General features: G+C 37.3%; 1 protein-coding gene across 1 annotated transcript; it reads left to right on the top strand.

The window, feature by feature from the left end:
- Positions 1 to 7379: 7379 nt before the first annotated feature.
- LOC122282496 (protein FAR-RED ELONGATED HYPOCOTYL 3-like) lies at positions 7380 to 8352 on the top strand. The gene is made up of 3 exons (XM_043094444.1): positions 7380 to 7880; positions 7956 to 8105; positions 8209 to 8352. Exons 1-3 carry the CDS (start codon positions 7380 to 7382, stop codon positions 8350 to 8352), a joined length of 795 nt encoding a protein of 264 aa, XP_042950378.1.
- Positions 8353 to 22756: the final 14404 nt, after the last annotated feature.

Here is a 22756-nt window from a genome sequence, read left to right as displayed (position 1 = left end):
TTGAAATTGAGAATGTTTCTGAAAATGAATCCGGGGATGAAGATGACTTGCAGGAAATCTATGAGAAGTTGTACAAGGAATGTGTGAAATTGAGGAAACTCAATAAAGCACATATTGAGGAAATAGATTTATGCAAAAGAGAAAATGAAGGGCTTCAGAGCAAACTGAGAGAAGCCATTGGTCTAACAGATGAGTTGCAAAAGAGAAATGTGACTTTGGAAGATAAAGTGACAACTCATGAAAATGAGCTAACTTTGTTAAATACTAAGTTGCAAAAATTCTCCATTGGGACAAACCAGCTTGACAAAATCCTAGGCTTAGGAAAGTCATCTAGTGATAAAAGTGGTTTAGGCTATTTTGAAGAGAATCCTGATGCTCCTTCAAGCTCAAAAGCTTTCGGTAAAAATGTGAGAACCACAGTGTTTGTTCCTGAAATGACTGAGAAAAAGAAGGCTCATCCATCTGAAAAGGGCAAGAAGCCTGTGCAAGTGCAAAAGTCTGTTCCTCCTCCCAAAAGACAAGGAGCTCGCAACATGAGCCCCATATGTCATCATTGTGGGAAGCTAGGCCATATTAGACCAAACTGTTTTAAATTAATGAGTCATTTTGTGCATGCTCCTGCATTTGTTAATAGTAGAACTGCTTATCCTTCTGGAAGGGGTAAGAATTACATGAATGACTCTAAGAATGTCTCAACCTTCTTGAGACAAAGAGCTCACAAAGCAAGCCCCGTGTGTCATCATTGTGGTAAGATTGGTCACATCCGACCAAACTGTTTTGAGCTTAAGAGGCACACCAAGAAAATTGAAAAGCCTTTCTCAAAGAAATGGATACCAAGGTGGATCATCCAAAAGGGAAAGACGCGAGTCACACATGGTTTTGGTGTTGTAGACTGACAGGCATGCATTACATACATTACATGCATTTTTGTTTTATTTTGTTGTTGTTTATTTTTCTTGTTTGTTGCTGTCTAGTTTATTTATCGTTGTTTGCTGCCCCTACATGCACTTCATGATTGGGCTATATGATAGTGGGGTTGTTAATTCTAAAATCTAAGTGCATGTGTCTTTTGAGATTTGTATCATATTTCTATGTTTTACAAAGATTTGGAACATGAGTATCTCGTGTAATCTGTGACTGGCATCACACACTTCACTCCAAACTCGGTCAATTGACATTTCACCACTTGTGAGTTTATTGGGGAGGCAATCAAAAGTGGTAGGAAGCTCTATCTTTATACAGAATTGACCACGGGCTAGATGACCTCATCATGGTTCATTTGTGCAAAAATATGTATCTCAAAAGGAAAAGAAAAAGTGAAGTTGAAATAAAAAAAAAAAAAAATAAAAATAAAAAAAAAAAAAAAAAAGGAAAGGGAAAAGAAAAGGGAGGGTGAAAAACAGAATAAGTTCTCTGTTTTCTTGAACATACTGAGACAAGTATTTAAACAGAACGATTCAGGTCCTAGCAGCATTAGGTTTGACTTTCTGTGTCTTGAATGAGCTTCCGAAGCACCTATGGTTTCATGTTCAGCCCAACCCCACTCACGCCTTACGGTTGAAATTTCTTGATTGAGCAAGGACCGCTTTAAACACGCACGTCTATATTACTTGTGATACTTGGTTTTAAACTGCGTATTTTATGGGAATATGATGCTTCTCTACATTTGATATGTACTCTAGGTGTGAAAATTGACATTCCCAATATTTGTTCATGTCATGTGAGTGTTGTGTGCTTCAAAAATGGGCAAAATGTGTTTTTCTGGAGGTCTCGCTCGACCATCGCTCGACACCGCTCGAGCTAAACCCGCTCGACAGCCGCTCGAGGGTTTTAAGTTCGCTCGAGCGAACGACTGATATAAAACTCGAGCGCCGCTCGAGCCGCTCGAGCAGACTGCCCTGTTTCGTGCGTTTTCTCCCCTCCGTGCATTTTCCTCTTTCTTTTCTCAATTTTCTTCGTTTAATCAAGTTCTTTCCTTCCGAAATCATCTCCAAACCAAGGTAAATCCCTTTCTCTTGTGTATTTTCGTGTTTTGGTGATTTATTTTGGGTATTTCCGTTTGTTTTGCATATGGGTTTCGGATTGGGGGTTTTTTGAAGTTTGTTTCTTGAAATTGTTCCGTTTATTTTGGTTTATTGAGGCTATTGTGTAGCCATTGTTGGGATTGGTTGTATTTAGGAGGTTTTTGAAACTCCTATGGGTCTATACCCGAGTTTCTCACTTGGATGCACTCCAAGTGTTCGATAAAATGCCTCAATGAAGTGTGTTTTTGGTTTTTCATCATGCATTGGCATAGCATTGCTCCCATATCTATTTCATGTCTATCCTAGGTTTGGGACATCGTTTAACTAGGATTGCATTATGTTTTGAAGGTGTTTTGGTTTAGAATTGGCATTGGTTTGCACATGGGTCATGCATGAGGTTTGGCATCGTTTAACATGAGTCATGTACATGGGTTGGCATTAGCTTGTAAATGGCTTGAGTTGTCATTGCATATGTGTCATGAATGTGATTGGCATTAGCATGCATGTTGGTCTTTCACATGAGTAGGCATTAGTATGCATATGGGACATTTTGACCTAGGCATTTGTTATTGTTTTGAAAAATGAGGAGTGACATCGGGCATGCACCGAGTCTTGCATTGTTAGTTGGCATTGTTGCGTCAGCATGCATGCATCCATCACGTCTTTGCATTGCCTTAGCCTTGTCTAACGTCTTTGACTCTGTCTACAGCCGACACCATGTCTCGACGTGTTCGTCCTCACCAAAACCCCCCTGCACCCGCTCAAGCCCAATTCCATAGTGCTCGAGCCCAAGAGTTATATTCTCAGAACTTCTCGCATCGTACTCCCATAGTCGAGCGTGAAGTGACATTAGGTGAGCTTACCGAGACTATAATTCCCCGTATTTTTGAGTCTCGTCAGTGGCAGGCATTGACCACTGGTCATCCCACTCCTTCTGTGGAGTTGGTTAGGGAGTTTTACTCCAATATTCATGACATATCTGTTGGTGACTCATTTGAAGTCAGTCTCAGGAATGTTGTTTTCCGAGTCACTCCGGGCATGATAGCGACTCTGCTAAATGCCCCTCGTGAGCTCTATCCTGAGTTTCCCTACTCACGGACATCTCCTCCAAGTCCACAAGTCATTGCTACTTGTCTTTGTGGCCGACCTAGTAGTTGGGAAGGGACAACCCCTATTTCAACTGCTCGTTTTACCCCCGATCACCTCATTCTTAGTAGGATTGTTCTTACGAACTTAGATCCTACTGGTCATAATAGTGATGTGGGTCTTGACCGTGCCCGTCTGCTGTATGCCTTGATCAATGGTGTCTCCATTGATCTAGGAAGTCTTTTGTGTCGGGTTATTGTTGAGGCGTATCGGTCCTCCAAAACACGGACTGGTTTGCCCTTACCGTGTTTGATCACCCGAATAGCTCTCTCCCAATCTGTTGCTTTCCATCCTCAGGAGCCTAGGATTGCTCTTAAGGCTCCTATTGGTCGTAGGACGGTTCAGCTGAGTCGTGCTCACACAACTCCACAGCCTATCCGTGTTGAGCACCCTCCCGCTCCCTCCTCTCAGCCTTCGAGCTCTCGACCATCTTGTTCTCAGCCGTCTACCTCGGCCCCATCCAGCTCTCAGCCATCTTCCTCAGCCCCCGGTTCGTCGGAGCCCAGTCTTCAGCAGGTACTTGAGTATCTAACTCGCCTTGACGCCCGGTTCGACAGCCTTGAGGTGAAAGTTGACAACCTGCAACAACTTGTGACTCAACGCTTCAATGACATTGAGAGGCAGCTCAATGAGGATGATGAGGATACCGATGGTGATGATTGAGACCCTTGGTTTCTTGTGACAAAAAGGGGGAGATTGATTGTTGAGGGGGAGATATTGTTGAGGGGGAGTAGTACAGTATTAACTCAGGGGGAGTGTTACTTGTACTAACACATTTTTTTGTTTTGGGGGAAGAGCAGCTTTTGGTTATTTCTGTTGATCTATATTTCTTGTTAGCTGCTGATTGTTTGACAAATGTTTCTTGAACTCCTGATTTGTTGCTTAATGAAGTATTTCTTTTCTAATTATGATTTGATTTGAGAAGTATGATTTGAGAATTGCAAATACGTTTTTGTGCATATGTGAATGGGTATGTTTAACCGTTTGCTAAGCGTGTGCAGAAATTTTTCAACATGTTCAAGAATATGGATCTAATTGGGTGTGCTAGGATTAGGTCATATGTATAGGTTAGAGGTTTTGTCACAGAAATGCCAACGGGGGAGATTGTTGAGGGAAAAATGAGTGTGTTGGCATATTCTTGTGAAAACCTGTGTAAAATAGTGTTGTAACAAGTGTTGTTGCGGAAGGCTTGAAGTGGGCTGGAAGTGTGCTCATTATTGGTCAAAAGAAGCGACTTCGCTCGACCCTCGCTCGACAGAGCGCTCGAGCGAACTCAGGCAGATTCAACCGCTCGACCCTCGCTCGACATACGGCTCGAGCGAACTCAGGCAGATTCAACCACTCGACCCTCGCTCGACATACGGCTCGAGCGAACTCAGGCAGATTCAACCGCTCGACCCTCGCTCGACACTGAGCTCAAGCGAACCCAGGCAGAGTGTGTCGCTCGACCCTCGCTCGACACTGAGCTCGAGCGAACTCAGGCAGAGTCGACCGCTCGATACTCGCTCGACATGGCGCTCGAGCGAACTCAGGTAGATTTCGGCGCTCGACCTTCGCTCGACCCTTCGCTCGAGCCAATGTTCCAGATCACTTACAATGTAGGGTTTTGAACGCCTCATTTGATGGGAACTATAAATAGAACATGTTAGCTTCTGTTCTAGGGTGCAGAATCAGAGCAAAAACCCTAAGGGCCTCCAAGAACATCTTAGAGCAATCTCTCCCCCAATTGATTGATTCTTTCTTGGAAAAACATTTCTCCACCACAACATACACAAAAATCAGCTTTTACTTGAGTCCATTGAAGTGGACATTTTTGTTGGCCGGAAGAGTCCGGAGCTGCCGTTGATGCAGAGATCGAGAGGTTCTCGTGGGAAGCTATAGGAAGGTCGGAGTTCCGACACTACATGCGTGTAGAGATCGAGTGGGTCACTCGTGGTGTTGCAAGCCAAGTTTAGCTACTACAAAGGTTTTGTGAGTGTTCTAAATTGGTTGTAACAAACTAAAGTTTCTATAGTGGATTTGAGGTGGTGTCTTACACCCGGAGTGGTTTTAGATTTTGAAGAGGTTCTTCAAATGAGTTTCCACTCCGTGAACAAAATCATGTGTTGATTATTTGTGTTATTTGTTTCATTTATTATCTGCTTGTTTGATTAATTTTCAAAAGGCCATAAAAATTAGATTACACCTATTCACCCCCCCTCTAGGTGTAGTGTTGTGTAGAACCACTGCTTTTTCAGTTTTCATTTTCAGAAACTTTGTCAGATGTAAATAAAGAGACAGAGGCCGAGGAGACTAATAAAGTATCGGATGATGATGAACGAGTTGGTCACTAATAAAAAGCTTTTGGCATATTATAAACGATGTGCGAAGTAATAGAATTTTGGTGTTATCACATAAAGAATGAAGAGAAAGGAGGATGAAAAAGTGAAGTATGTGACAATAGGGTACGCATGTGGCGACAAGTACCATCTGAGCCATAGTAATATCTTGAAGCCATGACAAACAATTAAAACGGACTGTAAGGAAAATGTAAATGCTTTGGTCTTCACAGGTGCGGATAATATTTGGTCTCATCCCTTCTATTGTTTCTTGAAAGCTTTGGAATAGGCGGTGTAAGGCCCGACATGTTGACATGGCTGAAAGTGTTGATGCGGTTTGGCATGCTATTAAGTTATGGATTCGCCATATTATGAATTTGATCATGAAAGTTACTAGGCTTCCTAACAAGATGTTGCTATTTTGCAGAGATTGGATATTCTAGTTTTATCTCCTAGACCTAAGAAGGTTCGTGTGGTGAGGTGGACCAGGCCTCCTCAAGGTTGGGTCAAGTTCAATACTGATGGGAGTAGCTTTGGTAATCCTGGCCCTTCTGGCGCTGGGGGTGATATTCGAGATACTAGTGGTAGGTTACTTGATGCTTATTCTGTTTTCTTGAACCAGGGGCCTAATAATTAGGCTGAACTGAGAAGTTTGTTGGAAGGTGTTCGTAGGTGCTATCACTTGGGTTTTTTTTTTTTTGCATTGAAATTGGGACTGACTCTCAATTGTTGGTTACTTGGCTTACTAAGGGTGGTTGTAATAACTGGTATTTAGAGATTTTTTTTTTTGAGAAGTTACATGATTATCTTAACTGTATGGACTATAGAGTGAATCATGTTTTCCGTGAAGGTAATGCTGTGGTAGATTACCTAGCTAAGATGGGAGCTGGTGGTTTAAATTTAGACTGGTTTGGAGATCTGCCTAGTAAATTAAGCGATCTTATCCACATGGACAAACTTGGTATTCCTTATTTGCAAACCTCTTAATGGTTTCTTTGGTAAGTTGTCTTTGTGTTTTATTGGTCATTATTATCTTGAATTGCTTGTGTCTTTTTTTTTTACCGGTTCTTTTTCTAGTCTAGTTTTAGTTTTTGTTTTACCATGTACTAACTTGTTAATGTAATTTTTCTTCTGTTTGGTTTAGTGTTTTTGATGCTTGGGTTTTGGTTTTATTGCTTATTTGTATCCCCCAGGTATTTTGCTATAACCACAATTTTCCTCCGCTACAAGTGAGAGCAATCAATAAAATTAGGATACCGTCTTATTCTTAAAAAAAAAAAAAAAAAAAAAAAGGCAAAGGTAAATGCTCATTTGGACAAGAAGGTTGTATGGGTTTTGACCACTATAAATAATGCTCACAATCATAGTACTGTTAGCCTACAGAAGGCTAGATATTTTAGAAGTCACAAGTGTTTAGATGAATACAGTTAATGGATGCTCGACTTGAATGACAGAGCAGGTATTCGAATGAACAAGATGTTTGGGGCATTTGTTGTTGATGCCTGGGGGGTGGTTCGAGAATCTTGAATTTCAAGAGAAAGATTGTCGAAATTATATTGACAAAGTCAGACACTTAAGGTTGGGTAGGAGAGGTGGCGAAACATTTAGTGACTATTTTGAGAGGATGAGCAAGATAAATGATAGCTTTGTGTCTGTGATCGATGGGGATGATGAATTAAGAAATGTGTTCTGGCTAACGTAAGAAGTAGAGCGGAGTATGAGCATTTTAGAGATGTGATCACCTTTGATATGACATACCTGACAAATAGGTACGGTATACCTTTTACCCCTTTTGTTGGGGGTAAACCATCATGGGTTGTCCATATTGTTAGGGGCTAGCTTGATTTCAAGCAAGGATACAACTACTTTCTTTTTTGTGGTTGTTCCGAGCATGGTTGACAATGCTCTGAGGAAGAAGGTGGAAGTCAAGATGACAATTGATTTCAATTCATGTAACCAAACAATCCCTTATGTATCCCCATTCTGCTTGGAGAAGCAGTTTCAAGTGTTGTATGCATATGCGAAGTTTAAAAAGGTCCAAAGAGAGGTGTGGGGGATGATTTGTTGTAATTATGTACTTGTTAGCAAAGAGGGTTGTATTTCCACCTACAATGTGTTGGATGAAATTTCCACTGACGATTATGTCAAAACCATCAAGTACTTAGTTTACTATAACGAGGAGGAATGCGATGTTAAATGCATGTGTACATTGTTTGAGATGAGGGGCATTCTTTGTAGGCACATATTTAAAGTCTTTCAAATGAAGAAGATTTATGTATTGCCAAATAAATATGTCTTTGATCAATGGAGGAATGATTTAAAGAGGATATACACACTTGTCAAAACTAGCTATGATAACTTGCGGGATAATGCGAATGCACGAATGTATGAGGTTGTGGTTAAAAAATGTCTAAAATTAGCGACGCATGTATCCCCATGTGATGATCATGTCATTGAATTCATGTAGGTTTTGGATGAGTTTGAGCATAATTTCATAGGATTAACACTTGAGCCTGGTTCAACCAAGGTAAAAGAGAGCTTGGTTATGGATAAGGGTAAGAAAATATTAAGCCCTCACGTTGTCCAAGGGAAATGGAGACCCCCAACAAAGAGAAAGGTTCTGCCTGTGGAAAAGGCTGCAACCAAGAGAAAGAAGAAACATGTTGGACTGCATGCATATTCTTTTTCTAATAGATGTGTATTTTCATTTTAAATTTTAGACTTGTAGAGAAATATTTGATGACAAACAAGTTGGTGAGGTGTTGGACGCTGAACTTGGTGCTAACGCTGAAGATGTTATTAGAACCCAATGCAGTATTGTCACACAACCAACACTAGCGGGCAATGATGACTTGCAAGGCTAATTTTGTAAAGAAAGTTATGGTGGTTGTGGTTGTAAAGAATTTTGTAAACACCAGTAGACTATTGTGGTTGTTAAGGATGTAAAGGGAACGAGTTTGTTCGTGGTTTTCTATTTTCTTTTTTATAGATTTGTTCTACTTGTATTTGTGGTGTACTAATCTATTGTGGTTGTAAAGGATGTAAAGAAAATGAGTTTGGTTGTGGGCTTCTTCTTTTTTGATACATTTATTCTACTTGTATTTGTGGTATACTAATTTGTTGTGGTTGTTCTATTTGTATGAAATCAAGTATTATATATTTGATGGCTTTGTTGATCTACTTTAGGAAAATCTAGACAGATTTGTACTATTAAGATGTGCATATTATGATTAGCTTTAGCCCACAAAAGTGATGTATCTTACACTTAAGTCCTAAAAACCTGGATAGATTTGTTCATTTTGTTGTATGATCATCTTACAATTATAACACCTTTGAGCTTAGGTTTTGAAATTGGATAGATTTTTTTCACTGCTTGGGTTTTGATATCATGTTTGCCTTATGCCATCAAGAATGTATATTCTTGCAGACTATGACACACCAAGCACAATTAAATGTATTGTACCATTCTCACAAATACAAAAAAGTTAACATCCATTACCATACTTAAATTGTTCTACATTTGCAAAATATTCATAGAGAATTATGCAATTACAATAACGATCAAATGATACATCTACAATTAACAGTAATATGGTACATCTATCATCCGAACAAACCAAAAACTATTACAATAGAACACACCCAATATAAACACAATAATATACATGCACATTTATTCTTTACGATCCACCTTCGAACTTCTTCATCTTACTTATGCAGATCATTCTCTCTCTATATTAGTTTATCTTTTTTTTTTCTCTACACCTCATACTTGTGTAACGTTAAATCATCCTCTCTTTCGAAGTGCATTTTCTCTTGTCAGAAATTTCTCCTCTATTAGCTAAAATATATCAGCCCATTTGAAGAATTGACAATTTGCTTCTCCTTGCATACTATTCAAGAATTTCAAACATTAAAATATGAAGAACTGTTAATGCAATAAAAATTATTTAGAAAATAAAAATTTGGCTTATCGTTTTATACTTCGAGCAAGCATAAAATTTTCTTTCTGAATTTTTGTTAGTTTGAGAGGTTTTTAATAGTGCTTTCAAGCCATACTAACAAGTTGGTGATTTCATTTGAAAAACATCAGCTATATATACATGATGATTATTAACTCGATGTCATAGTTGATCTAAATGAGAATCATAAATGATAGTGAAAACAATGAAAATGTCCACGCTGGAAAAAAATCCATTAACAGCTCAGTTTTAAGTAAAATGAAAGAGGCAAGGTCATTCAGAAACACGTGGTGCTTGATTGTAGTGAAAAAAAGAGGAGATAAAGAGACAAGATTCACAACGAACAAGGAGATAGCTAAGATTAGCATGTGTAGCAAATCAACAAACTTACAACTATCCATGAAGTTTTGTGTAGTTGTCTTGAAAATGCTAAAGACAATGACTTTTGGCTTCCACAATCTCATCAGACCGGTTATTACGCTCTGTAGCAATGGGCTGTGCACAGCATTATGGTGCCCGTCCCCCAAAGGGAGCATTCAAATAAAATAAAAAATAAAAAATAAAAAAAATGGAACTTTGTACTTCTTGATGGGTAAGAAGGAAAGATAGAAGTCAGGTTTGATGTGGGCACGCAGTGTTTTACAATCCTGATTGGACGGGCACTGTGCATTTGTTAATGTTGGTATTAGATATCAAAATCACTTGTTCCCTTTCCTATTCTTGGATTGGGTATTTCTCTTTTATAAATTGGCATTCATTTCAGACCATGCGGTAATAGGATTCATAGATCATTAGTACTGTCGTCCACGAGAAGTGTGGTTTTTATGGAGAAATTAAAAAGGGATTTCTTTATAAGAATTCTCTTAACCATGAATTGTGAATGCGACATTGTAAGAGTCGTGAGCGATTCGATTGCTCGGGGACACGAATGCTCAAGTAGTTGATGCCTTTGATCATGTGTTACAAACCCTTTAAAGCACTAAGGGTATGTGGGTATGTGCTAGCTGTCACATGAGTTAAAAGATTGAATTGGTGTTAATTATGATCAAATTTTACCTCTTCTACGGTTCGACCAAAAGCAATAAAAGACAAAAACAAAAACCTTAAGCACAACTTATGCTGGCAATTGTATAATGCATTTATAATGTTTACACTGTCCACATTGTTCATCCCTATATAGAATGTTTGGTTTTATGTTCACGCGCAATTACATAACAGTCTTGATATATATTCAGATACTAGCAAGGTTTTTCAATAATGAATGGGATAAAAATGGAAATTATATTTTATTGAGCACATTACAATCCAATTTGTCTGTCTCAGGAGGTGCATTAATGTACTTGGGTAGGTCTGATGTCCTAATCTTATCCAAGAAAAGGAAAAGAAATCAACCTATTTTTTATGTTTGCATGGAACACAATTTACAACCGGTAGAACTGATCTTGAGGAGGAACTAATATTGGAGCAAAAAGAAATGTAGAAAGCAAGCTGAGAGGTCAAGGTTATGGAGATTTCATTATGATATATTGCATGGATATCATGTCAATGAGTGAAGCTATGATCTCTATCTTTCTCAATCAGGGACCCACCTTACCTAAAAAACAAACCTTCTCTAACTTACTGATGAAACAAATTGTTTTGTCTTCAACTCAAGATCCTTTGAGGAGGACATGGGAGTCTCCATGACATGACACCACGTACCTCTTTTATCTGGTAAGGTGCGAAGATTTTGTTATAAATGGAGGAAATATTTTTGGAATAATTATATTTATTATTAATAATATTTAAAAATTTATTTTGAAAGTTATGAATTATTTTAAAAAGATAAATTATATAAAGTTTATAGTTTTAATAAATTTGGTTTGTGTATATAAGATCAAGCATTCAATGGCTAAGTAGTATTGAGCATCACCATTGACCCTAATGAAAGGAGTTTGAAGTTTGAACCACTCCTCTGTCAATCAAGAAAGAATTTTAATGATTTATTGGCAGGATGGGCCTCCAAAAGTGCCTGGGCGTGCGGCCTAGCCAGCACAAGGCACAACAGCCCCACAGGTACTGCGGCCTAGCACAGCCCATGGCCGAAGGCGCAAGGAAACTGCCTTAAAAATTTGGAAAACTCTACGCGCGGTATCCCCACCGCGTCCTCTTGTCCTACGTGGATAAAAACAAAACGGCGTGGTTATCTTCTCTACAAAATTCCTTCTTCTTCTTTATTCCATTTTCAGAAACCTTCAAGTTTCCTCTGTTTTCTCTCATCCCTCTCTTTCGATATCTGTGTTCTCTCATCCCATCAGGATCCCGAGAAACTCTATCAATCGATTTCCCTCTGTGTTCTCTCTTCTCCCCGACCCCGCGAAGCTCATCTCCTTCATCCTCACCCCCGATCTTGCATAGTCTTTGCATACCTTTCTTATCCTTCTCCTTCTTCATCCGCTCTGTTCCGTACACTCGCCTGAGAAGAGAACCGCCACCACCATCTCTCTCACCGCAGTTATTAAATACGACATTGTTGCACTCTGCTGCGCGAATCACCAACTTTGAAGATCCTAACCAGTGGTTTCACGATGTCGGTTGAGCGTTCATCTCTTCATTCTCGATGCGCCGCCACCAACACTACTTGACATCGATGCCCTGACGGATGGGTTGTCTTCTCAGCACATCCACTACCGAACACCGACTTACCCGCGATGGAGACAACCACAGACGTCACCGCAGCACCAAGGATATTCTCATCACCAACGGTGTCCCCACCAGTAGGGCCAGGGAGGATGTTATCGAGAAAGGTAGGTAGAATAAGACGAGATACACCGGTGACTTCCCAGCACCAGATCGCCGGAAGCCTCGCCAGGACATTGCGTTCGCCGACAACGCCATCAAGGATTGGATTCCTCGCCACGCCAACATATTCGAGAAGCTCGCCAAGGTTCTCAAAAATCCCCAATTTTGATTCCATTATCCATTGTAATAAGCTCAAGTTTAAATTTCGGTTTTCTCCCAATTTGGTATATTGAAATCAAAATGCCCTTATTATTTTAATTGTTGAAATATATCATTTTTGGAGTTTTTTTTTTTTTTTTTTGGTTGAGATCAGGCAAGGGACTTATAGCAATGTATATAAAGCAAAGGATCTAATAACTGGGAAAATAGTTGCTCTGAAGAAGGTTAGATTCGATAATTTAGAGCCTGAGAGTATAAGATTCATGGCCAAAGAAATTCTTGTTCTGTGCCGCCTTGATCACCCTAATGTGGTTAAGCTCGAAGGCTTGGTGACTTCCACAATGTCTTGTAGTCTTTACTTGGTTTTCGGGTACATGGAACACAATCTTGCAGCTTGCCAAGGAGTCAAGTTCACTGAACCATAGGTTCATTTTCACTCAGAGCTACAAGTACGTGACGACGGCGACAGCAATGAAAGACGGCGAACAAAGACGGCACTTTAGCGAGGGCAATCTGTAGCTCAGGTTTTGGTGCTTTGCAACTCTACTTCAAAATGAATTTTTCTCTTCCCCGCGTTTTGTTTTTGCTTTTTCATTTTTTTCTGACGTGGCAACTGCCACGTCAGTCACAGGGACGTGGTGGGGTTATTTCCCGGGGGTATGTAGCAGTTCTGAAAAAATTTACTAGGCAGCTGCAATTTCCTAGCTTACAGGTGCCTGAGCATATTTTGCAGGAGAGTTATAATTCTCAATATTTTGACTGAACAATAGCAGCAATGGCTTTCATTTGTGCATTCTGGTTTGGGGAAGCATGGAGCAGGAATGGCCACCACTTTAACGCCCATAGTGGAGTCGAGTCAGCAATAGAAAGGACTGAGATTTTAGCTTGGTTACCAATCTTTGCAACGAGAGAAGTTCCTTCCCACGTCTCTGGTGACATTATAGCTTGGACTTCTTGTTTATTAATTAGACCAGATTATAGTGAAATTTTGTTGGACGGTTCAATATCTCAGTAACTTGGGAGTAATTGTGGAGAAGCCACCATCATATGCATCAATAGTTAAACTAGAGATATCTTTCATCAAACGGGATGCCTACAAATCTGCAAGAACTTCCTGCTAAGGTTGTTTCTCTCTATAAATTTTCACCCAAAAATCAAAACTTTGATTTGTTTTGTCGTAAAAATCCTTAATCGTCATTTCATAGCCACTTTCTGTTCCTTCCCAGCTCGATTGCTGTCATTTGCTATTGCCCCTCTGCTGCACCTGATGTACTGGTCTGTCCCTACTGTGGTGGTCCTTCCAACATAATCTATTGTTGCCTCTTGTGCAAGTAAAGTAAGAAAACAATGGCCAAGAAGGTGAAGGAAAACATGTCCATTTGATGCAAAACTTACTTTATTTCCGACTTAATGATCCGACCAGATAATGATTCATTATGGTTTTTGAGTGGATTAAAATTTTTTTATAGCTCAGTTCGAGCAAAAATAAGACAGAAAATTTATTCGAGTCTCACTTAATGGTGGGTTCAAGCAAAATTCAGACAAAGAGTCCGTTAGATGTGTGCTCGACATTCCACTCGAGCGAATATCACAAAAAAGTAAAAATTAGGATTTTCTCCGTGTGACCCTATATATATATGCTTATTTTATACAGTATGACCATTTTGATCAACAGTGAAAAGTCATTCCAAAGTGTATCTTCTGATTCCTCATATTAATAAAATACTTTTATAAATTGTTTTATAAAAATATCCCTCATTTAAAATATGATTATATAAAAGTTGTAAAAAAAAATGGAACTATATCATTTTTTAATATATATAAACATATAATATCTTTGGCTCCCAGCATGGCTCGTCTTTTAGGTTAGGTTTGGATAATGAATTAAGATAAAATGAAAATTGAAAATTGAGTAAAATATTGTTAGAATATTATTTTTTAATATTATTATTATTTTATAACTTAAAAAAATTAAATTTGTAAAAATTATAATAATTAAAAAAGATGAGATAGGTTGATACTAGTCCCTCTTAATCCAAATATTTATTTGTAAAAACTAGCCATGATTAATTGTAATCGGGAGTAGCTTTTCAGCACTTCTTCTCGCCATAAATATTTATTTGCCACGCCACTAAGCACTAGAAATAAGTATTTTTGCAAAAATTATTTCCGGCGAGATTTGGTCACCAAAAAAGGTCCCTTACAAAAAAATAAATTGAAAAATACATCAAACAAGATACATAAAACTAGAATAGATTCACTAAGAAACCAAAAAAGGAAAGAAAAGAAATATATATATATATATATATAGAATTTTTGTATGTATATATATATATATATATATATATATTATATGGCGCATCTTGGTACAGAAATAATAAAAAGTTGGCAAATTGAACACAATGTTAAATCCTTCACTTTAATATATTTTTTTAAAGTAATCAATTACTTTATTCAAAAGAAAATTAAGCATAGCCCAACTGCCCGAATACAAATCCTTCACTTTTATATATAAGCATCTCGCCCGTCTGAATTCAAAAATCAGGTCATGTCTGAATTAAAAAATCATGTTAAACCTCTTTGGACATTTTGAGCCACACATAAATGCACCTCAATTGCCAAGCACTAATTGGCTTAATAAATTCTTGATCATTAGATGTCAGGATTAATCCTAAAAGGCTTTAGCAAAGGCAGCAATGGATTGAAAGAAAACTGATTTTGTTTTGTTTAGCTTTTATTGATACCTCATGAAGGTGTCTAGAATTCATGACAATCATTTCTCGTCAAGAAAAACACCCTAAATTGTTATATATCTATAGACCCAAATTAGAATAACAAGATCAGATAATTCCAAGTTTCACAATTTTACCTTACCTTCTTGAATAATCCAAAGCAATAGCAATCCCAAATCTCACTAGCTTGATCTAAAAGATGTAATTTTTTAGGATGATGGGTCAGCTCATGGATATGACATAAGACATGTTTTCTCTCAAAGATCAGATTGGGATGCTCAATCATCTATAGACAATGAAACAATGTGGCTCATAGTTTGTCTAAGAGGTCTTTACAATTAGAATGAGAGAATGTTAGATTGAAAATGCACCAACTGAGATCTTTCTCTTTGTAATGAAAGATATGGTTTGTAATAATTAATTCTTTTATTGTTAATGAATGAGAAGAGGAGTTCTGATTTTCAAAAATAAATAAATGAATGCACAATTTAAAAAAAAAAAATGCACTGAAAAAGCGTGCACACAAAATGCAAATTAAAAAAAAAAAAAAAGGGAAAAAAAAAAGAAAAAGAAAAAGAAAAGTCCAAGACAAGAAAAACCTCCAAAAGAAAACGTCAGAAAAAGGCTAAAAAAAAAAAAGGCTTAAAAATGCCAGGAAAAAGGGCAAAAAAACGCCAAAGAGAGGTAAAAAAAAAAAAAAAGAGGGTAAAAACGCAAAATAAAAACGGTAAGAAAAAACGCCAAAAAAACTCCAGGAAAAAGGCTAAAAGAAACTCCAGTGAAAAAACGCAAAAAAGCCAAAAAAAAGGTAGGAAAAACTCCAAAAGAAACTCCAGAAAAAACGCAAAAAAAAAACTCCAGGAAAAAACGCAAAATAAAAAAGTCAAAAAGCTCCAAAAAACGCCAAGGAAAAAACGGTATAGAAAACGCCAAACAAAACGCCAGGAGAAATAGCCAAAAAAAGTTAGAAAAAACGCCAAAAAAAAAAAAGCCAGGAAAAAGGTCCCCAAAAAAATGCTAAAAAAAAACCCCCAAAATAGGCAAAAAAAAAAAAAAGCACGAAAAAAACATACATTAAAAAAAGTACCGTAAAATATCATACATATCAACAATTAAAAATACGCACAAACAGAAAAACGTACGGGACATTAACAATTTTATTCATTTTCACTCATTCTATAATGAATTCAACGTTCTTATATTGATTGGAGTGTAAATTATCAGAATTAAAGAACTTAAGATGCAAATTAATAATTTTGTAGTTTGCAACATCTATGAAAACAAATCGACAATGAAGGGATGTAAACTTAGATTTCCTAAAAGATTGAAAAAAACAGTTATTCTAGGTACAAGTAAGTTGGCACCAACCCACGTACCAATTTTTATTTTAATGTTTTTGTCAGATGTTATTTTTATTAAAAAAAGAGAGGAAAACACGATGGATAGGAGAGAAAGAAATATCAGACGATTGGAAATTGAGGACTCTTCTGTGCGGGCGACGGTCTTCTTTGGGTGTCCTCGGTCTTCTTCATTGACTATTTTGGGACTGACTATTCTTCACGCGACGGTGCCCGCTTCTTTGGATGCTTTGTTGAAGAAAAAATATGAAAAAGTTGGATGCTTTATTGTTTGCTCCTCTCTCTCTCTCTCTCAGAGAAAAGAAGAAGAGAAAAGCAACCTTGATTCGGGTATGGATCTCCAGCTCGAATACATAGGTTCGTCGCTCCATGTAATGGAAAGTTCTGGTTTCTCCAACTTGAAGCTCTGTTTTTTATTTGGAACATAAACAAAAGGGAAAATATAGAGATGTATACATAATTTTAGTTTTCTCATCCATACATTCGTAACAGCTTTGAAGCTCTATATTGTATATTGAATATGTAACACTTCCCTTTTGCAAACTTCAAAGTTCTTTGGAGCAAAGAGTATCTGAACTATCTAAGATATGCATGTTAAAGAGGAATGCAGAGAATATGTGCATGAAATCATGAGAGTGAGAAAAATTAGGGGTTTTGTAGATCATTTTTTACAAGAATAAATTTGCAGAAAAACTTTGTCATTCCACATGCATTCGACAGTCAAAAGAGGACTGTTATATACAAATTTACAAGAGAAAATCAAGGTCCCAAATTGCAGGAAGATAAAAAAATAACTCAACTAATTCCTATAATTGAAGGGATTGCAAATCACCTAAATATATACAAGAAAGAATATTTCTAAATTACTAAAATTAAGCTAATGTAATATTAACACTCATCCTCAAGTTAGAGCATGTATATCTAGCATTTTCAACTTGATTCTTAATTCCTTAAACACATTTTCTCCAAGAGCCTTTGTAAAAACATCTGCCAGCTGCAAATGAGATGGAACAAATTCATCGATAATCTGGCCATCTTGTATTTTTTCTCTTACAACATGACAATCAAGTTCTATATGTTTGGTGTGCTTATGATATACTGGATTTGCTGCTATATGAAGAGTAGCTTGATTATCACATAACAACCTTGATGGTCCTGTAGAAACTTGCAAATCATTGAGCAAAAATCTAAGCCAAGTTAGCTCACAGGTTGCTGCTGCCATGGACCTGTACTTAGCTTCTGAGGATGATCTTGAAGCTGTTTTTTGCTTTCCATGAAATCAATTAATTCTCTAAGAACACACAATAACATGTAGTTGATCTTCTTGTCATAGGGTTGTTTGTCCAATTAGCATCACAATAGGCGTTTAAGGCAAAGGAATTGCTTGAGGAGAACATGAGCAAGCCTAGACAAGGACTGCCTTTCAAATATTTAATAATGCGAAAAGCTGCATCCCAGTGAGGCTTTCTTGGAGCATGCATAAATTGACTTAAAATATTAACTGAGTATGTAATGTTTGGTCTTGTAATTGTGAGGTAGATTAGTTGTCCAACTAACCTCTTGTAGCGAGCTGGATCATGTAACAGATCACCCTGATAATATGTGAGCTTCAGATTCATTTCCATGGAAGAATATGATGGTTGGGCACCCAAGTATCCAACATCATTTATTATCTCTAAAGTGTATTTTCGTTGAGAGATAACAATACCTGCTTTGGACCTTGCAACTTCCAATCCAAGAAAATATGTAAGGAGACCAAGATCTTTAATTTAAAATGGTTGATGAAGAAAGTGTTTGAGACTTTGTATAGCAGTTGCATCATTTCCAGTTATCACTATATCATCTACAGAGATAAGCACCATAGTTGTAGATGAGCTTTTAGTCTTCACAAATAAAGAATAATCTGCATGTGATTGAACAAAGCTAGCCCTTTTGATAGCATGAGAATTTTGCAAACCAATTTCGAGGAGCTTGTTTAAGCCCATAAAGGGACTTATGCAGTCTACATACAAGTTTCTTCCCCTGTCGACAAAGACTAGGTGGTGGAGTCATGTACACCTCTTCCTCTAAATCACCATGGAGGAAGATATTAGTCACATCCATTTGATACAATGGCTAATGTCTTGCAACAGTAACAGCAAGAACACATCTAACAGTAGTTAATTTGGCAACATGAGCAAAATTTTAGTATAATCCAAGCCTTCTTGTTGAGAAAATTCTTTAGCAACTAATCGAGCTTTGTAGCATTCAATTGTGCCATTGGAATTATATTTAATATGATAGACCCATTTGCTACCAATGGGGTGATGAGTAGCATGCAAGGGAACCAAAGACCAAGTCTTTTGAGTAATGAGAGCATCAAGTTTTTGTTGCATTGCTTCTTGCCACTTGGGATCTAAGGTAGCATGAGTATAGGAGGTGGGCTCTAGGACACTTGAAATGGTATTAACAAAATGTTTATGAGCAGAAAATAAAGAATCATAGGAAATATAGGTACTTAGAGGATACTGAGTACCTGACTTAGTCAAAGATGTCTGTTTTGAAGTTGCAGTTGATGGCATTGTGCTAACTTATCCACAATGAAAATCTTGAAGGAGAATGGAAGGCTATCTGACAAGTTTACTTCGGCGAAGAGGAGGTGCAGCAGGGGATGGAGAAGAAGGAGTAAAGCTAGATGATGCAAGAGTGATCTCGGATGATGAAGAAACAGGAGGAGGGCAAGTGGAGGTGAATCAATGTTAAATTCAGGGATCTCAGGTTGAGAAACAATGTGTTTTGGTGGTTTTCTAGAGCAAGAAAGGGAAAAATGGATTTATGAAAAATGACATCATAGCTGGTAAAAAATTGTTTAGTGTTGAGATCATATAAGCGATAGGCTTTTTGGCCTATAGGATAACCGAGAAAGACACATTTTCTAGCATGAGAGTCAAATTTGTGTGAGGGCTACAGATTAGTTGCATAACAAAGACATCCAAAAACTCACAAGTTAGAGTAGATAAGTGGTTTGTTATACAACATTTCATATGGAGATTTATGGTGCAACACAGGGGTGGGGAGTTGATTTAGCAGTAAGTAAACTTTCCCCCCAAAACCGCAAGAGAAGCTTAGTATCAATGCTTAAGGCCGTACCAACATTTAAGAGATGTCTATGTTTTCGTTCAATTACACCATTTTGTTGAGGTGTAGAAGGGCAAGAGCTTTGAAATAAAATTCCAAGGTTGGAAAAATAAGATTTCATGGAGATGAATTTTGAACCATTATCACTTTAAATGCATTTAACTTGGCAATTAAATTGAGTGTTGACAAAAGAAATGAAGGTTTTTAATAAACCTTGTGTTTCATATTTGAATTTCATTAAGAATATCCACGTGAATAGAGTGTAATCATCAACAATTGTCAAAAAGTAATGTGCCCCTGTATGAGTTGCAGTACGAAGGAGTCCCCAAATATCACAATGAATAAGATCAAATGAATGCAAAGTTTGAATAGAGCTAGAAGAAAAAGATAACCGTGTTTGCTTAGCCAAATGGCAAGTTTCACAAGAATGTTTAGAATTAAATACAAAAGAGGGAATAACATGGCTCAAAAATTGTGAAGGTGCCTTGGATGGATGTCCTAACCTCTTGTTCCATAGAAGATTTGTAGTAGAATCAACATGATAGGTGATAGAGGAGGAATGTGGTGTAGACTTCACTGGAGGAACAAAGTAGTACAAGCCATTAAGCTGCTTTCCCATACCAATCATCTTCTTCGAAGTTAGGTCTTGCAATATACAAAAAGTGAGAAAGAAATGAATGGAACAATTCATGGCAGCTATGAGTTGACTAACTGACAGTAAATTGACATGGAAAAATGGTGCACATAGGATGTTTTTAACATGCATATGATCTGAAAGTTGTGTGGATCCAATGCCAGTTATCTTAGAAAATGCACAATTGGGTAAGGTTACTTGAGCAGAGAAAGGAGAGCTATGAGGTATTGAAGTGGCTATGTGATTTGTCGCCCCACTATCAATAATTCAATGATTCAAGGCTGTCTTTTGTGCACTAAAGGATGAGCAGAAAGAGGTAGAGATACCTGTATAGTTTGCTCTGGCAGAATTTTTACCATTACTAAAAGAGGCTTTTATTTGAGCAAGCTCTTCAGAGGTGAATTGAGAAGTTCGGTCTGTGGGGATCTTGATGGTGTCCTGATGCAGCTCAACACTGCTTTGATATGCAATTGGTTTTCTGCTGTGATTTGGAGGCTGGACATCTTTGCCATGTAGCTTGTGATCAATTGGGAATCCATTCAAGTAATAACAACGTTCCATAGTGTGAGTTGTTCCCTTACAATAAGAACATAGTAATGGCTTTCTGGTGCAGTGTGACTTGGAATGAGAGGATGATCACTGTCTGGGTGGTCGTTGAGCATCAGATTGTGATTCCTTAGAGTTGTCATAAGTTTTGATGTTCATGGCATGAATGAAATCAGTACCCTTTGCCTCAGTAGGCCCTCGCTGCTTTTCTTCTTCACAAAGAAGTGAATATGCCTTTTTGACTCTTGGTAGAGGGTGCATTAACATGATCTGTCCTTGCACAGTAGAGTAGGTTTCATTTAATCCCATAAGGAATTGTCCCAATCGAATTCTTTCCTCTTTGTCTTTTAGATCTTTTTGTCCTCCACAAGTACACATGATTGAAGGACTGCAAGTGGTTAGCTCATCCCACAACATTTTCATCTTTGTATAATAAGAAAAAATGGAGTCTTGATTTTGTTTCAATTCAACAATAGATCGTTGAGTTTGATAATGATGGAAAAAATCACATTGAGAGAATTGTTCTTGAAGGTCTGTCCAAACCTTCGAAGGTGTTTTAGCATAAGGTACGCTGTTTGTGAGCTCCTGACTAAGAGAGTTAAATATCCAGGAAAGCACCATATCATTGCAGCGCTGCCATAAGGAGTACTTTGGATCTTTTGCATCTAGAGTGGAAATTGTTCCTTTGATAAACCCTAGTTTGTTTTTAGCACTGGGACTTACCAATATAGATCTCTTCCACATAGCATAATTGGTTCCATCTAAGACTTTTGGAACCATAATCATTCCAGGATGATAAGAAGGATGGAGAAAAAGAGGATGTGGAATCAATCGCAGATGTAGATATAGTGTGGCAGAGTATGCAGAAGTGGTTTACAGAGGCAACAAGATCATTGCTTTGATACCATGACAAGAATAAATTTGTAGAAAAACTCTATCATTCCATATGCATTCGACAGTCAAAAGAGGATTGTTATATGCAAGTTTACAAGAGAAAATCAAGATCCCGAATTGCAGGAAGATAAAAAAATATCTCAACTAATTCCCATAATTGAAGGGAATGCAAATCACCTAAATATAGGAAAGAATATTTCTAAATTACTACAATTAAGCTAATGTAATCTTAACAATTTCAAACCTACCTTATTGCCAGCATCTATGAGAACTGGATTGCAGAGAAGAAGAAAAAGCTCTTCTTTTTATTAAAAGTCAGAAATTTCAGTTCAGACCCAGTCCAAAACTCATTCGCACCAAGTAATATCAAAACAAACCTTTTCGTTAAACCATTCCATGTCAACGGGCGGTGCACTTCGGTGCGAAAATTCGTCGAAGAGTACTTTTCCTTAAAAAAAATGAAAATAGGATGGCAGACTTGGAGAATAAATAAATAAATAAATAAAATATTGTAAAAAATCACTAGTTATGAAAAGCAACCAACAGGCAACAAGTCGGTGCGCCTGTGATCACAACTATAAATGTTACTTAGTCTTATAATCCTAACATAACAATATTGAAACGATAAATATTAATATGTCTACTATATCCACTACGAAAGAAGCGGGTATTTGTGACGAAAATTTAATGACCAAAATTACTATTTTCCACAGTTTTCATAGGAAATATTCATTTTAGTCATTAAATTTTGATCACAAAAGCCCACTTCTTTTATAGTGATCAATCGATCATTTAAACAAATATCGATTTAACTAGTTGTAACATTATATATACGCGTTACATGAACATTATATTTATGATGTTAAAAGTATAATGTTTTGTACATATCCAGAATCCTAATAAACATATGCAAACTCACGTGACAAAGGGACTTCTTGTACATATCTTGGATTTATTTATTTATTTTTTTTAGAAACAAAGAAGCGATGAAATGCCTCAATATTTCTTGTCTTATATATCGTCGTGTGTTCAAAATAATTATATATATATAATTATATATTTAGTAAGAAGAACAATGACAAAAT

Source organism: Carya illinoinensis, chromosome 11 (genome assembly GCF_018687715.1).
Source record: "Carya illinoinensis cultivar Pawnee chromosome 11, C.illinoinensisPawnee_v1, whole genome shotgun sequence".
Classification (NCBI taxonomy): Eukaryota; Viridiplantae; Streptophyta; class Magnoliopsida; order Fagales; family Juglandaceae; genus Carya; species Carya illinoinensis.
The sequence above is the reverse complement of the archived record's forward strand: the minus strand, read 5'-3'. Positions and strand labels throughout refer to the sequence as shown.